This window comes from Zophobas morio, unplaced genomic scaffold, assembly GCF_036711695.1.
Source record: "Zophobas morio isolate AGI-343-1 ecotype UQ-CSIRO unplaced genomic scaffold, CSIRO_AGI_Zmor_V1 ptg000014l, whole genome shotgun sequence".
Taxonomy (NCBI): Eukaryota; Metazoa; Arthropoda; class Insecta; order Coleoptera; family Tenebrionidae; genus Zophobas; species Zophobas morio.
In genome coordinates this window covers 23,750,913-23,766,815 of record NW_026972119.1, presented here as the reverse complement: position 1 = coordinate 23,766,815, position 15,903 = coordinate 23,750,913, and the positions used below count along the sequence as shown (strand labels likewise).

Genomic DNA, 15,903 nt, shown 5'->3' with positions numbered 1-15,903 from the left:
ATTTACACAGAATTTCTCTCGCCGCTGAACTACATAATACGACAGATTCATTGAAAAATTGTTAAATTGAAAATCGAAAAAGTGCAAAATTATAAAACAACACAAAAATTTGGAAAATTGAAACTAGAAATTTTGCAATATTTAAGATCAAAAACTTATAAAATTGAAATGAAAATTGGATACCTTTAGGAAATTTATTAAATAATTAAACTGAAAAATCAAAAATTTGTAAATGACAATTGAAATTTTGAACAACTAAAAATCAGAAAAATTGAAAATTTGTCAAATTATAAAATTGAAAAATTCGATGATTGTAAAATCGAAAATATGGTAACTAAGAAATCAAAAATTGAAAAACTGATTCATTGAAAAGTGAAAGAACTCGAAGTATAAATCTGAAATATCAAAAAACTGCAAAATTACAAAACTGAAAAATCGTATAATTTTAAAATTGAAAAATCAGACAGTTGTAAAATAGAAAAATTACAAAATTGAAAATCGAAATTTTGAGATATTGGAGATCAAAAGTCGAAACAATGAAGTTTGGATACCTTTTGGAAAATTGTAAAATAATTAAACTAAAAGATCAAAAAATTGAAAATTTGTAAAATTATAAACTTTAAAAATTCGATGATTGTAAAATCGAAAAATTCTTAAAATGTAAAAATGAAAATTGCAAAATCCTAAAATTGAAACTTCATTAAGTTGAAAAATCAAGAAATTGGAAAATCTGATAGTTCGATTTTCAAGTCTCGGAATTTTTAGTTTTTTAATGTTTCAATTTTTCGTTTCTTCGGTTCTTCTATTTAGAATTTTTCGATTTTCCACTTTTCCAATTCTGTTTTTCAATTTTTCCCGATTTTTTGGTTTTTCGACTTTTAATTTTTCGATTTTTCAACTTTTCGAATCAAAAATTGGAAAAATTACAAAATTGTCAAATTGAGAAACCACAAATGTAAAAACGGAAAAGTATAAAACGAAAACGAACCAAAAATTCAAAAATTGAAAGGTTAAAAATTGAAAAACTTAAAAATCGAAGAAGTGCAAAATTGAAGTACCCACATATGCTTTTTAAAATCGAAAGATCCAAAATTAAAGAAATCGGAAAATCTGGAAAACCAAAAATTAAAAAATTAAAAATTGAAAAATCGGGGAATTGGAGAGTGAAAGATCGAAAATAATAATAATAATAAAGGAAATGATAAATAATACGAAATACTAATAAATATTGAGAAAATAAAAAGTAGGGAAAATGGAAAAATAAAGAACTTCAAAAATTAAGAAAACAAAAAATTGAAAAATTTAATACATTTTACAATTTTCAGATTTTCCAATTTTTCGAATCGTTTTTTCTTCTTTCCAATTATTCGATTCATTAATTTTTTCGATTTTAAGTTCCTCAATTTTTCGTTTCTTCAGTTTTTTGATTTGCAGTTTTTCGATTTTTTTTTAGTTTTTGGCAAAGATCAAAAATCAACATCGAGGAATTGAAAAATCAAAGATTGAAAATTTGGAAAAATTGAGTAAACGAAAAAATATAAAAACGGTAGAAACGTTGAAAAAATAAAGGACAAAAAAAATTGTGATATAAAATCCAGAAGATGAAAATGAAAAAGAAAGTTTGTAAAATTACAAAATTGAAAAATTCATTGATTGTAAAATCAATAAGTCGAGAAATCGTTGAATCAAAAAATTGCAAAATCCTAAAATTAAAACTTCATTAAGTTGAAAAATCAAGAAATTGGAAAATTTGATTATTGTTAAATCAAAATTTGAAAACTAAAAATCCTGAATTTGTCTTTTTTGTATTTTTTCTCAGTTTTTTTGACACTTGTCGCATTTTTTTCGCCTTCTTTTTATTGCTTTATTTTTTAATCGTCTTTTCCTTTTAAATTTTATTTGTGACTTTTTGTTGCCCTTCTTTTGACATTTTTTTGATAATTTTTTTTTTGTTGTTGCCTTTTTCTTCTTTTTGGTCTCCCTTCATCTTTTTTGTGGCTTTTCTCCATTTTTCCCTGTTAATTTTTTCGAAAATTCGAGTCGCGTTTCTTTCACCTTTTTTTTGTTACGTTTTTGTCACATTTTCTTTGTGACTTTTTTCGCCGTTTTTGACAATTCATTTCTGAAACAGTTTTGTTGCAACTTTTTTTTATGTATTTTTGGTCGTTTTTTACAATTTTTTTTGGCGCATTTTGTTGCTTTTTTTTCCTTTAGTCGCCCTTCGTCTTTTTGTTCCTCCAATTTTATTGTCTTTTTTGTAACTTCTCGGGTTTTATTTTTGTACTTTTGAGCCCTGTTTCTTTAGTCTTTTTTAAATATTTTTCTAATGGTCTTTTTTCGTTACTTTTTGCTATATTTTGTGACTTTCGTCCAGTTTTTGACATTTTATCGGCTATTTTTCTTTTGTGTTTTTTTTAATGTTGTTTTTTATCACATCACACTTTTGACACTTTTGTCGCATTTCTTTTGCCTTCTTTTTATTGCGTTATTCTTTGCCTTTTTCTTCCAACTTTTCTTTGTAACTTCGTCGTCCTTTTTTCGACATTTTATTGCTTCCAAGTTTTCTGTAACAGTTTTTTTGTAACTTTTTTTATCTCTTTTTAGTCTTTTTTTGTGCATTTTGTTGCCTTTTTCTTTCCCGTCGTCTCTTTTGTTGCTGTTCTCCATTTTTATTGTCATTTTTTGTAGCTTCTTTCTTTTTTTTGTACTTTTGAGTGACGTTTCTTTCGCCTTTTTTCATCGTCTTTTTTTTTTTTTTTTTAAGTAACGTTTTTGGCATATTTTGTTTGTGACTTTTGTCTGCCTATTTTTCTGATTTTTTTTTGTCTTGTTTTTTATCGCTTTTTGGCAGTTTTTATAGCAGTTTTGTTCCGCTTTTCGACACTTCTTGTTGCTTACATTCTAATGGCAGTTTTTTTGTCCATTTCTTTTACGGAGTGACTATTCGTACACACAGTATGTACGAATAGTACAAGAGCTATTCATACACACTGTGTGTACGAATAACTACAGCGCTAATCGTACATACAGTGTGTATGAATAGTACCCACGCTGTTCATACTCACATATAGGTACGTCCACATACAATTGATACTAACACCTGTTCACACCATTTGTTTACTCTCTTTACTGTGAATATTCTGTAGTTTGATTACGTTAAATATTTAATGATCATCGTCAAATGGATAGAGATTTTGTATGTTGGTATCACTCAGTAATTAGGCGTACTAACACAAGTCGAACAATTGTTTTAAAAATGTAAGGATAACCTCAAAGCTTTTGGCGCCACAAATCTTCAACTTACCGTCAAACTCCAGTTCAAATTTAATGATTTTTGTGAGTGTTGCACATCTGTTCTAAAACAAAATGGTAAAGTTATGCTCTTACAAATCTGTGGCCACAAATCGCAAAATCGTAACCCTGACAGGCATTAGAAATAAATCCAAAAGACTAAGTGGTAGGTACTTCTATGTATTAACATAAGAAACAAAACACAACAAAACAGTGCTAACAGACTTAGCTTTTATTTTTTGTACACAATTTTTTTTTTTCAAAAAAAAGAAAACTTTTAAACAAAATAATGGAACTATTTTTAAGGAGATTATAAGAACTAAAAAAAAGATAGTTTAATTAATTGAACATCTCCAAGTGTTCAGTATCATACTAAAGATTCTCGCTTTAACTGCAAACAGTACAAAACCAATCACCTTTCGGTTTTCGCCTGATATTGGCACATTTCTTATGACATCGAGACAGGTATGCGGCACAAGAAATATTTAGTACTGATTCCATCCGACATCTTGTTGCAAATTCTGCAGTGCAAGTTCTTGATTTTTTTATCAAAAAACGGAGTAGAGCGGAATAACCGCGTGCTGAAAAATCTTTTTGGACTAAAGATTCGAGTACACGCACTTCATTTTAAAAAAATTCTGATTTGATTAATTTTGGCTCAGTAGGTGAATGGCAATTACTTACTAGTGAATTCGTAAGATAAACCAATCTGTTCAAATATCAACTTCTTTTTTTCAAAATTTGATTTTAAACTATATTTTATTGGATTTATATTTGTTTTTTTCTTTTTATTTCTACAGCCGTTAACAAGTGACCTTTAGGGCGCCCACAACGAACCATTTTTGGAGGAAGTTTTGTTGCTTTTAATTCAAACAAAAGTTCTTCACTTAGGTTGGTTTTGGACTATGGAACAATATTTGTTTTTGGCAGAGTAGACTCATTCATTTTTTGTAAAGAGGAACTGGATAAAATATCACATTTTTCACTTTGATTCTACGAGATGGTATTACTAGTAGATTTCTGTGTATAGACTTTATTGTTAGCAAATATTTTTGCATTCGTTTATTGAACAGCATTCCCTACAGCCTTTATTTTGGGACATTAGTTTTTCTATTATTTCCTCATTTGTGTTTGTTGCAGTTTCTTGGTGTTCATTATCCTGATTATTTACATAGTGTACCACTGCATTTTTCATATTGGTATTTTCTATTACTCCTAGTTTTTTGCTGTTATTGTTTATTTCTTCCAATGAATTACTTTAATTTTCAATCAAGTCTTCATGGTAAATAATCTGTTCTTCCACATTTTTTTCACTATGTGAATTAACATTTACCTCTGTGAAATTCATTTCAATTTCTTCAATACCTGTATCAAGCATTTCGCTTTGTTAGTGACTGCATTTTCAGACGAACTTGCCACTTCACATATAAGTACCTCTTTATTCATTTCGTAATAATTAAGAAGCAATTTGACCTCTTCCTTTTTTTGCTTATATTTTTCAGTCCCGAACTCGGATATAACAACGGCAAGTCTAGAACATAATTTTGCTGCCTCTTCATATTTTTTTTAGCACTAACAGCTGTAGGTGTTGGAGATGCGAAATCCAATATTGTTACAATGTTTCCAAACAAAAGGAGTAATTAAGCTGTGATATTTCGTGAACTTTCTTTCTTTTTCAATTGGCAATGAAGATAACACCTTCTGGAAATCAGTGAAAAACTGCTCCAAAGAAGACAGTTTTTCAATACCTGCTTTCAGCATTTTGATTAATATTTTCTAATCTATTGGTTGTATTGTTTCCAAATGTTAGGCAATGACGACAATATGCAGAGACCCACTGCTCCTTTATGTCGTGCCAATTTTTCTCATAGTATGCGGTAACTTTGGGAAAATTGAAACTTATTAAATTCGAGTTCTATATACTCTTCGTCACTATGGCTGTATGTTATTCTCTGTATCAAATTTAGGCACTGTTCTCTGTGAGCAGACGAAATCTTCATTTTATCCACAGTAATTTCCCTTAGAAACGTCTTTAGGGTCCTTCATGTCCTTATCAGCGAAAGTAGTTTTTGTTGGCTCCCAATTTGCATTTTCTTTTTTGAATAACTGTGTCACTTCGCGTAAAGTAATTTTGTCCTCATCAACCAACAAAAAAGAACACATAATTTCACTATGTCCATTTCCATCAACAGTGAGTACAACGGCATTCTCAGGTTATTGAGTTTGTAGGTGCCATCGCACATTAATATTTCCGGAAAGTACTTGAACATTTGTTTCATTGTCTTACTTTGCTAGTAAATTGCTCTTAGAAGTCTTAGAATGAAAAAAAAAGCTACGGAGTTTTTGTCGCTATTTCGGAAAATTTTTACTGAGTCTCCTTCTTGAATAGTTTTTCGGGATAATTTCTTCGAGTTTGTTTGTGTTTAATGGTGCTTTCGCAATTCACTTTATATTTCTAATGTCTTTCAGGGCTAGGATTTTGTTTGTTTTTGATATAATATAGTTTTGTGCGTCTTTTGAATTGGCTTTCATTTGCATAACATGCACCATTTCTTTTTCTTCTTTGTCGCTAGGACCCAGTTTGCGATTTCTATCCATAAATTCGTAAGATGATTCTTCAAGTCTGTGATTATGCTGATTGTTAATTTCTGTAATGTATAACTGATGATTATCGTTAATACTTATTTTTATCCTAGCTGGATCTTGCAAAGTTTTGTGTCTTCTTTCGGCGCATGATTTACTCTTAAAATTTTTCCCTCCTTTGGCGCATGCATAATCAATTTTATAATATTGCACCTCATTAGTACAGTTAGAGGCCTTTTTCTTCCTCACTTCGGAAATTGTTATACTACTTCTTTTGTAAAAATATATATAATTCATGTTTTCGTAATTTTTTAAAGTTAGCGCCCACTCTTCGTAAGTTTCGAAAGTTTTTCCGACTGTTAACATACTGTAACTTTATTATCTTGTTATAGAAAAGATGTGCTGCACTTGTAAAAATTATTAAACTTGATCTGGAAAGTCTGGAGTTTGAAGGTACGTTGAGAACATTTGTGGCGGCAAAAGTTTGAAGTTATACTTATATCTGCAAAGCTATGATTGGAGTTGTGTTAGTACGCGTTATTACTGAATAGTACTGATATACATACACATACCTTTTATCTATTTGATGATGGTCACTAAATATTTAACGAAATCAAACTGAAAAATAGGCACAGTCAGAATCGTTTATGTGTGGGTGTACGAATAGCGCTGTAGGTATTCATACACACAGTGCGTATGAATAGCTCTTGTACTATTCGTACAAACTGTGTGTACGAATAGTCACTCCGTTTCTTTTATCCGTCTTTTTTCACTTTTTTTTCTCCTCTCTCCTTTTTTATTATCTTCTTTGTAGCTTCTCTCCTTTTTTTTTTTGGACACTTGTTCACTTATTTTTAGCGCATTTTATTCTCGCCTTTTTCTTTCCTTTGGTGTCTTTTTTTCGCCCTTTTTTACCGCTTTTCCTCGTTTTTACTGTTTCGTTTTGTTCTATCATTGGTGTCGCGGTATTTTCGTTTTGTCTCCTTTTTTTTATCGTTCTTGTATCACTTTTTGTCGCCTTTTTAATATTATGTTGCCCACATTTCTGTTGAGGTTTTTTGTGTCCATTTCTTGTAAGGTTTTTAACTTTTTTGACGTATTTTATTGTTGTATTTTTCTTATTTGGGTCATCATTTTTTTCGTTTCTTTGCCGCTTCGTTTTTATTGTCTTTTTTGTATTTTTTCCGCTTTTATTGGCTTTTTCTAGTTCTCCTTTTTTTTGACACTGGCCGCATTTCTCTCTCCTTGTTTTTATTGCTTTATTTTTTAATCGTCTTTTTCTTTTAAATATTCTTTGTGACTTTGTCGCCCTTTTTTTGACATTTTATTGCCTACTTTTCTGTTTTTTTTTTTTTTTTTACTTTGTTTTGTCGCCCATTAGTAATCCATTTCTTTTAATAATTGTTACAATATATGTGTAAATTAAATTATAACAAAGACACCTCAAACTCGTCAAAGTTAGTTTATGATATTTATGACAAGCAGTGAGTGGTAATGGACGAAATTTGAAAACCAACTTGATGTACGATACTTTGTAAATCACTGGGTCGTGAAATTTGCCGCTTCCATTTCTGAGTGTTCTAATTTATGCGATGTGTTTATTTGGTTGCATATACAACATTTTTTTCTTAGTGATCGATTGTTTGTATTTTTACAGGTACTAAAGCTGGCGGAGTTGGGCAGGCGTACCAACAGCAGTCCCAGCAGAGCCAGCAGGTGTACATGGCGTACGAGCCGGCGCTGCAGGCGAATTACTTGCCGAGCGCGGCCGGCGTGATGCAGAGAGGGCCGACCGGTCCCGTTCAGAACAACGTGGTCCCCGCCCTCCAACCCTCGTCGTCGTACTATTCAGGATCGACAGGTACTGCCAAAGCTTATAATTCTTCGTGGAATTTACACTAATGTGCTTTTTGGGTTAAGCTTTTATCTTCTCTTTGAGGAGTATTTGTACCTACACATAACTTATTGGTGTGGTGATCATTAAATGTTAGCTCTAGGACCAAAGTAACATGTGGACCAGTAAAATAATTTATACATTTTTTTGCAAGTACCACTAAATTTTACGTTACTATTATTTTTCTGTATAACTTGAATCGATTCGTATTTATTTGGATTTAAAAGTACACGACGTAAGCACCGACCTTTCCCTAATCAACGCTTCTTTGTTTAATTAACCTTGTATAAAGTCGCAATTTTATTTGATGTATTAGTTTTTTTCTTCTCTTAGCATTACTTTTGTAGTTAGATAAATGTAGACAGTTGTGAAATAAAAATCATTTTTGTAATTCTGTGTATTCTTTGGCATGCTTTACTGTGGTGTTGTGCATCGACGGATAATTTTAAGCGTTTTGCCATTTTCACGACAGCTAAAGCCAGTTACTGATGTAATTTATAGGTCAGACAGGGTATTTCCAACAACCTGGAAGTTCTACTATTCAGTCTGCTCAGTTACAGCAACACCAAGCTGGATATGGGCTTCAAGGAAACGTCTTTGGTACCCACAATCAATCACATACTAACGCCGGCTTGCAGAGTTTCAATTCGCATTTTTTATCCACCCCCATGCTGGCGGCGGCCATAAATGCGCAGCAGCAGCAGTTCCGCTCGGGCCTGCCTACGCAATACATGAAAGGCGTCAGCGGCCAGCAGATCGGTGATCAGACCGGCAGGTCGCAGCAGCTGAAGAGCCCCGGCAGCCAGGAGGTCCTCTCTTCGGTCTTCAATTCGGGTAAGAATCTGCACGCGACGGACCGCCCGTCCACCGCCCGAATTACTTATAGTTGTGTCCTTTTATAGTTCTGTATTTCTTAGGTTCTCAGATTTCCTCGCCCAAGCTGAGGCAGAACTGCAAACCCCCGCAGCCGCAGCCCAGCCCCACCGCTCAGCATAAGTACAACCTGTACCAGGGGGTGGGCAACCAGCAGTCGGGGAACGTAAGTGGGGGAAGAGGAAGGAGCCGACCGGAAATGAGGGTGTTGTCTGTGTTGCAGATGCAGAGGTATCCGCCTCCGATACAGAGACCTGTCAATTTTCAACAGAATTTAGGATCGGTGCAACAGAACAACAACGCCGTCAACCAGAAACATCGCGCTAACAATTCCAACAAGGCGCCGGCGCGACAGTACTATCAAAGTGAGTTTGGGGGGTTTTGGTTCGCAGGGTTTCATGTTTGTAACAGTACAACATCTCAAAAATTTGTTGAATTAAGTTGGTACCAAGTAAAACTCCTCTAGGGCTTGTTTTGAATGAAAACCATAATAATCCTAACCTCATTTTTTTTGACAGCAAAAATATGTTGTCAGTTGAGTGGTGTTTTAATTTTTGAATAGATAATAGCAATTTTGTCGATTTACAAAAAATGGGATAAAATATTTCAGATGTGGAGCAAAAACTGATCTCAGATTTTATATTCAGGTCTAGTGTGCATCAATTAATTGTTGTTAACAATTTCAAATACATGCTTAATACAAAATCCAATTTTTGGATCTTATGCAGAAGAGAAATAAAATTAGCCGTTAGAATTAGAAAAGCGCTGGTAACTGGAAAATCAAAAATTGAAAAACTGATTCATTGAAAACTGGACAGTTCAGAGCTCGAAAAACAAAAATATAAATCTGAAAATCAAAAAACTGCAAAATTAAAAAAAGTGAAAAATCGTATTAGTTTAAAATTGAAAAATCAGACAGTTGTGATCAGTCTTATCTCCAAATTTAATCACCCTGTATGTCTAATTGTTTACTTCGTTACCCTTGTGTTAAGTCAAGGTGACTAAAAATTGAAAAATCAAAAATCTGGTAACCGAAAAATCAAAGATTGAAAAACTGATTCATTGAAAAGTGAATACGTGAGAAATCGAAAAACTGTAAAAATATAAATCTGAAATATCAAAAAACTGCAAAACTATAAAACTGAAAAATCGCATAATTTTAAAATTCAAAAACAGTTGTAAAATAGAAAAAATTTAAATCGAAAAATTGAAACTTCAGTAAGTTATAAAATCAAGAAATTGGAAAATCTGATAACTGTAAAATCAAAAATTGGGGAATTAAAAAATTTTAAAATGGAAAAAAATCTAAAATTCAAATATCAAACACTTTAAAAATGAAAAATCGTGAAATTGGAAAATTGGATAATTGGAAGATTGGTTTAAAACTACCTTTAAAGACGGAAAATTGTAAAATAATTAAACTGAAAAATCAAAAACTTGAAAAATGAAAATTGAAATACTGAATAATTAAGAATCAAAAAAATTTCGATATTTAATTTTTCAATTAATTAATTTTTCGATTTTCAGGTCTCGAAATTGTTATTTTATTATGTTTCAATTCCTCGGTTCTTCTGTTTGGAATTTTTCGATTTTTCAACTTTTCGAATCAAAAAATGGAAAAATTACAAAATTGTCAAATTGAGAAACTTAAAAATCGAAAAAGTGCATTCTAAAATCGAAAGATTAAAAATTAAAGAAATTAGAAAATCTGGAAAATCGGAAAAAAAATAAAAATTGAAAAATCGGAGAACTGAAGAATGAAAGTTCGAAAATTATAATAACAATAAAGGAAATGATAAATAATACGAAAATCTGTAATAAAAATTGAGAAAATCAAAATAAAAATAGGGAAATTGGAAAGATAAAGAACTTCAAAAATTAATTATAATTAACAAAAAATAGAAAAAGTTAATCACAATTTTTCTAATTTTCGTTTTAAATATGTAATAATAATAATTTTTAAAATTCACTTCTATAGTTTTACGATTTTAGAATGTTTCATTTTCCGTTTATTCGATTTGAAAAATTTTTCACTTCTTCGATTTTTCCATTTTTCGAGCTTCAAATATTACAGTTTTTCAACTTTACAATTTTTGACGATTCTATTGTTTTTCGATTTTACAATTTTTAGGTTTTCCAGTTTTTCTACTCGTTTTTTCTTTTTTCCTATTTTTCGATTCATTAATTTTTTGACTTTAATGTTACCATTTTCGTTTCTGCAGTTTTTCGATTTTCCACTTTTCAATTTTTCAGTGCATCGGTTTTTTTTGGCAAATTTTTGGATAAAAAAAGATGAAAAATCAATATCGAGGAATTGACAAATCTAAGATTAAAAATTTGGAAAAATTGAGTAAACGAAAAAATATAAAAACGATAGAAACATTGGGAAAATAAAGGACATAAGAATGAAGATGAAAATGAAAAAGAGAATTTGTAGAATTATAAAATTGAAAAATTCAGTGATTGTAAAATCGAAAAGTCCAGAAATCGTTGAATCAAAAAATTGCAAAATCCCAAAATTGAAACTTCAAGTTGGAAAATCTGATAGCTAAAATCAAAATTTGAAAAATCTAAAAGTTTTGAAATGGAGAAACTTCTAAAATTGAAATATCAAACCCCTGAAAAATGAAAAATCGCGAAATTGGAAAATCGGATAATTGAAAGATTGGTTTAAAGTTAATTACACAGAATTTTCCTCGCCGCTGAAGTACAACTGATTCATTAAAAAGTGGACAATTGAGAACTCGAAAAACTGTAAAAACTAAAAATGTAATTATGAAATATGAAACAACTACAAAATTACAAAACTGAAAAATCGAAAAAGTACAAAATTATAAAGCTCGAATAAAAAATTAGGAAAATTGAAAATAGAAATTTTGAAATAGTTAGATCAAAAAATTATAAAATCGGAATGAAAATTGGATACCTTTTGGAAAATTGTAAAATAATTAAACTGATAAATAAAAAATTTTAAAAATTAAAATTGAAATTATGAAATTGAAAAATTCCATGACTGTAAAATCTTGATTAAAATTAGCCACGCCCACCTACCCTCTATTTTCTTAGAGGGTACGTCATTTGCAAAAATCAGCCTTACCTTAGCAAGAACTAACCCCGCCCACTCGCCCTCTTTTTTTAGAGGATACGTCATTTGCCAGTCAGGCTTATCTTAGCAAGGACTAGCCCCGCCCACCCGCCCTTAATTTTTTTGGAAGGTATGCCATTTGCCAAAACCACTCTTTTCTTAGCAAAAACTAATAAAAATTGAAAAAGTGCAAAATTATGAAACTCAAAAATCAAAAATTTGGAAAATTAGAAATCGAAATTTTGAAATGTTAAAGGTACAAAAGTTATAAAATCGAAACAATGAAATTTGGATACTTGTAAAGACGGAAAATTGTAAAATAATTAAACTGAAAAATGAAAATTTTTTAACAATTAAAAGTAAAAAAAAATTCGATATTTGATTTTTCAATTTTTCGATCTTCCAATGTCACAGTTTTGGGCTTTAAAATTTTGACAATAATTTTTTTCGATTTTCAAATCTCGAAATTTTTAGTTTTTTAATGTTTTATTTCTTCGGTTCTTCGTTTTACAATTTTTCGATTTTCCACTTCTCCGATTCAGTTTTTCAATTTTTTGCGATTTTTTGGTTTTTCGACTTTCAATTTTTCGATTTTTCAACTTTTCGAATAAAAAAAAATGGAAAAATTACAAAATTGTAAAACTGAGAAACCACAAATGTAAAAACGAAACAGTAAAAAACGAAAACTTTGAAAAATTGAAGAAACCAAAAATTCCAAAATCGAAATACATATGTATTTTAAAATCGAAGTATTAAAAATTAAAGAAATCGGAAAACCGGATAACTGGAAAACCAAAAATTAAAAAATTTAAAAATTAAAAACCGCAGGAAATATAAAGGAAAATAATACGAAAAACTGTAATAAAAATCGAGAAAATAAAAATAAAAATCTGGAAAATGGAAAAATCATAAACTTCAAAAATGAAGGAAACAAAAAATAGAAAAATTTATTTACAATTTCTCTAGTTTTCGTTTTAAATATGCAATATGTAATAATAATTTTTAAAATTCACTTCTTTAGTTTTCCGTTTGTTGGATTTTAAAGCTTTTTCACTTGTTCGATTTTTCAATTTTTCGATTTGTAATTTTTCAGTTTGTCGATACTTAATTTTTCCATTTTTCGAACTTCAAATGTTATAGTTTTTCCAATTTTTTGACGAATCTATTGTTTTTCGATTTTACAATTTTTAGGTTTTTCAATTTTTCGACTCGTTTTTTCTTTCCAATTTTTCGATTTATTAATTTTCTCGATTTTAAGTTCAATTTTTTGTTTTTCAATGTTACCATTTTTCGTTCCTTCAGTTTTTTGATTTGTAGTTTTTCAATTTTCCTCAATATCGAGGAATTGAAAAATCAAAGATTGAAATTTTTGAAAAATTGAGTAAACGAAAAAATATAAAAGCGATAGAAACATTGAAAAAATAAAGGACAAAAAAATTGTGATATAGAGAATTTGTAAAATTATAAAATTGAAAAAAAATCGAAAGGTCAAGAAATCGTTGAATCAAAAAATTGCAAAATCCTAAAATTGAAACTTCATTTAGTTGAAAAATTGTATAATTTTAACATTGAAAAATCAAAAAATTATAAGTCAAAAATCAAAAATTTGAAATATTGAAAGTCGAAATTTTGGATTATTTAAGATCAAAAAATTATAAAATCCAAACAAAAATTGTGAAATAATTAAACAGAAAAATAAAAAAATTGAAAATATGTAAAAATGATAAAATTGAAAAATTCATGATTATACAATCGAAAAATTATTATTACAATGTAAACATGAAAACTGCAAAACTATAGAATTGAAAAATCGAAAATCTGGTAATTGAAAATCAAAAATTGAAAAACTGATTCATTGAAAAGTGGACAATTGAGAACTCGAAAAGCTGTAAAAATATAAATCTGGAGTATCGAAAAATTGCAAAATTGAAAATCGAAATTTTTAAATATTTAAGATCAAAAAATTATAAAATGGGAACAATGAAATTTGGATACCTTTAAAGACGGAACATTGTAAAATAAACTGAAAAATCAAAAACTTGAAAATGAAAATTGAAATTTTGAACAATTAAAAATCAAAAAATTTTCGACATTTAATTTTTCAATTTTTCGATTTCACAATTTTTGGATTTTACAATTTTTCAATTCATTAATTTTCTCGATTTTGAAGTCTCGGAATTTTAAGTTTTTTAATGTTTCAATTCTTCGGTTCTTCTATTTAGAATTTTTCGATTTTCCACTTTTCCGATTCTATTTTTCAATATTTTCCGATTTTTTGGTTTTTCGACTTTTAATTTTTCGATTTGTCAACTTTTCGAATCAAGAAAATAAAAAAATTACAAAATTGTCAATTTGAAAAACTGCAAATGTAAAAACGGAAAAGCATAAAACGAAAACGAACCAAAAATTTAAAAACTGAAAGGTGAAAAATTGAAAAACTTAAAAATCGAAAAGTGCAAAATCGAAATACATATGCATTTTAAAATCGAAAGATTAAAAATTAAAGAAATCGGAAAATGTGGAAAAATTAGAAAACTCAAAACAAAAATTATAAAATCGAAATGAAAATTGGATACCTTTAGGAAAATTGTAAAATAATTGAAGTGAAAATCAAAAATTGGAAAAATGACAATTGAAATTTTGAACAATAAAAATCAAAAAAATTGAAAATTTGTCAAATTATAAAATTGAAAAACTGATTCATTGAAAAGTGGACAATTAAAAACTCGAAGTATAAATCTGAAAAATCGTATAATTTTAAAATTGAAAAATCGAGGAAGTGCAAAATTATGAAACTCAAAAATTGAAAGTCGAAATTTTGAAATATTGGAGATCAAAAATTATAAAATCAAAACAATGAAATTTGGATACCTTTTGGAAAATTGTAAAATAATTAAACTAAAAAATTTAAAATTGAAAATTTGTAAAATTATGAACTTCAAAAATTCGATGATTGTAAAATCGAAAAATTGTTAAAATGTAAAAATGAAAATTGCAAAATTATAAAATCCAAAAATCGAATAAACGTTTAATCGAAAAATTGCAAAATCCTGAAAGTGAAATTTCATTAAGAAGAAATTGGAAAACCTGAAAACTGTAAAATCAAAAATTGAAAAACTGATTTATTGAAAAGTGGATAATTGAGAACTCGAAAAACTAAAAATATAAATCTGAAATATCAAATGACTGCAAAATTATGAAATTAAAAATCAAAAATTGAAAAATTGAAAATCGAAATTTTGAAATATTAAAGATCAAAAAATTATAAAGTCGAAACAATAATAAAATTTGGATACATTTAGGAAAATGGTAATTAAACTGAAAAATGAACATTGAAATTTTGAATTAAAAATCAAAAAATTGAAAATTTGTAGAATTATAAAATTGAAAAATTCAAGGATTGTAAAATCTAAAAATTATTAAAATGAAAATTGGAAAATCTGATAATTCGATTTCACAATTTTTGGGTTTTACAATTTTTTAATCTCATTTTTTCGTTTCTTTGGTTCTTCTATTTAGAATTTTTCGATTTTCCACTTTTCTGATTGTGTTTGTGTGTCAATTTTCCCCGATTTTTTGGTTTTTCGACTATTGATTTTTCGATTTTTCAACGTTTCGAATCAAAAAATGGAAAAATTACAAAATTGTCAAATTGGGAAACCACAAATGTAAAAACGAAAACGAACCAAAATTCAAAAATCGAAAGGATAAAAATTGAGAAACTTAAAAATCGAAGAAGTGCAAAATCGAAATACATTTGCATTTTAAAATCGAAAGATTAAAAATTAAAGAAATCGGAAAATCTGGAAAACCAAAAATTAGAAAATTAAAAATTGAAAAATCGGGAAACTGAAGAGTGAAAGATCGAAAATTATAATAATAATAAAGGAAATGATAAATAATACGAAAAACTAATAAAAATTGAGAAAATAAAAATTAAAAATAGGGAAAATGAAAAAATAAAGAAGTTCAAAAATTAAGGAAACAAAAAATAGAAAAATTTAATACATTTTACAATTTTTCGATTCATTAATTTTTTCGATTTTAAGTTCCTCAATTTTTCGTTTCTTCAGTTTTTTGATTTGCAGTTTTTGGTTTTTTTTTAGTTTTTGTCAAATTTTTTATTAAAAAAAGATCAAAAATCAACATCAAGGAATTGAAAAATCAAAGATTGAAA

The 15,903-nt window shown here is 28.6% G+C and overlaps 1 protein-coding gene across 4 annotated transcripts in view; it reads left to right on the top strand.

Annotated features, from left to right (window-relative positions):
* The window catches only part of Nocte (no circadian temperature entrainment), a 65,612-nt gene that overhangs the window by 47,704 nt on the left and 2,005 nt on the right, over positions 1-15,903 (top strand). For 3 of the 4 annotated variants that reach the window (XM_064055695.1, XM_064055692.1, XM_064055693.1), the window contains exons 10-13: positions 7,532-7,735; positions 8,270-8,602; positions 8,671-8,807; positions 8,865-9,006. In XM_064055695.1, the coding sequence (XP_063911765.1) occupies positions 7,532-7,735; positions 8,270-8,602; positions 8,671-8,807; positions 8,865-9,006 (816 nt within the window). The remainder of the gene's footprint in view (positions 1-7,531; positions 7,736-8,269; positions 8,603-8,670; positions 8,808-8,864; positions 9,007-15,903) is intronic. The other variant, XM_064055694.1, reaches the window with a different exon arrangement.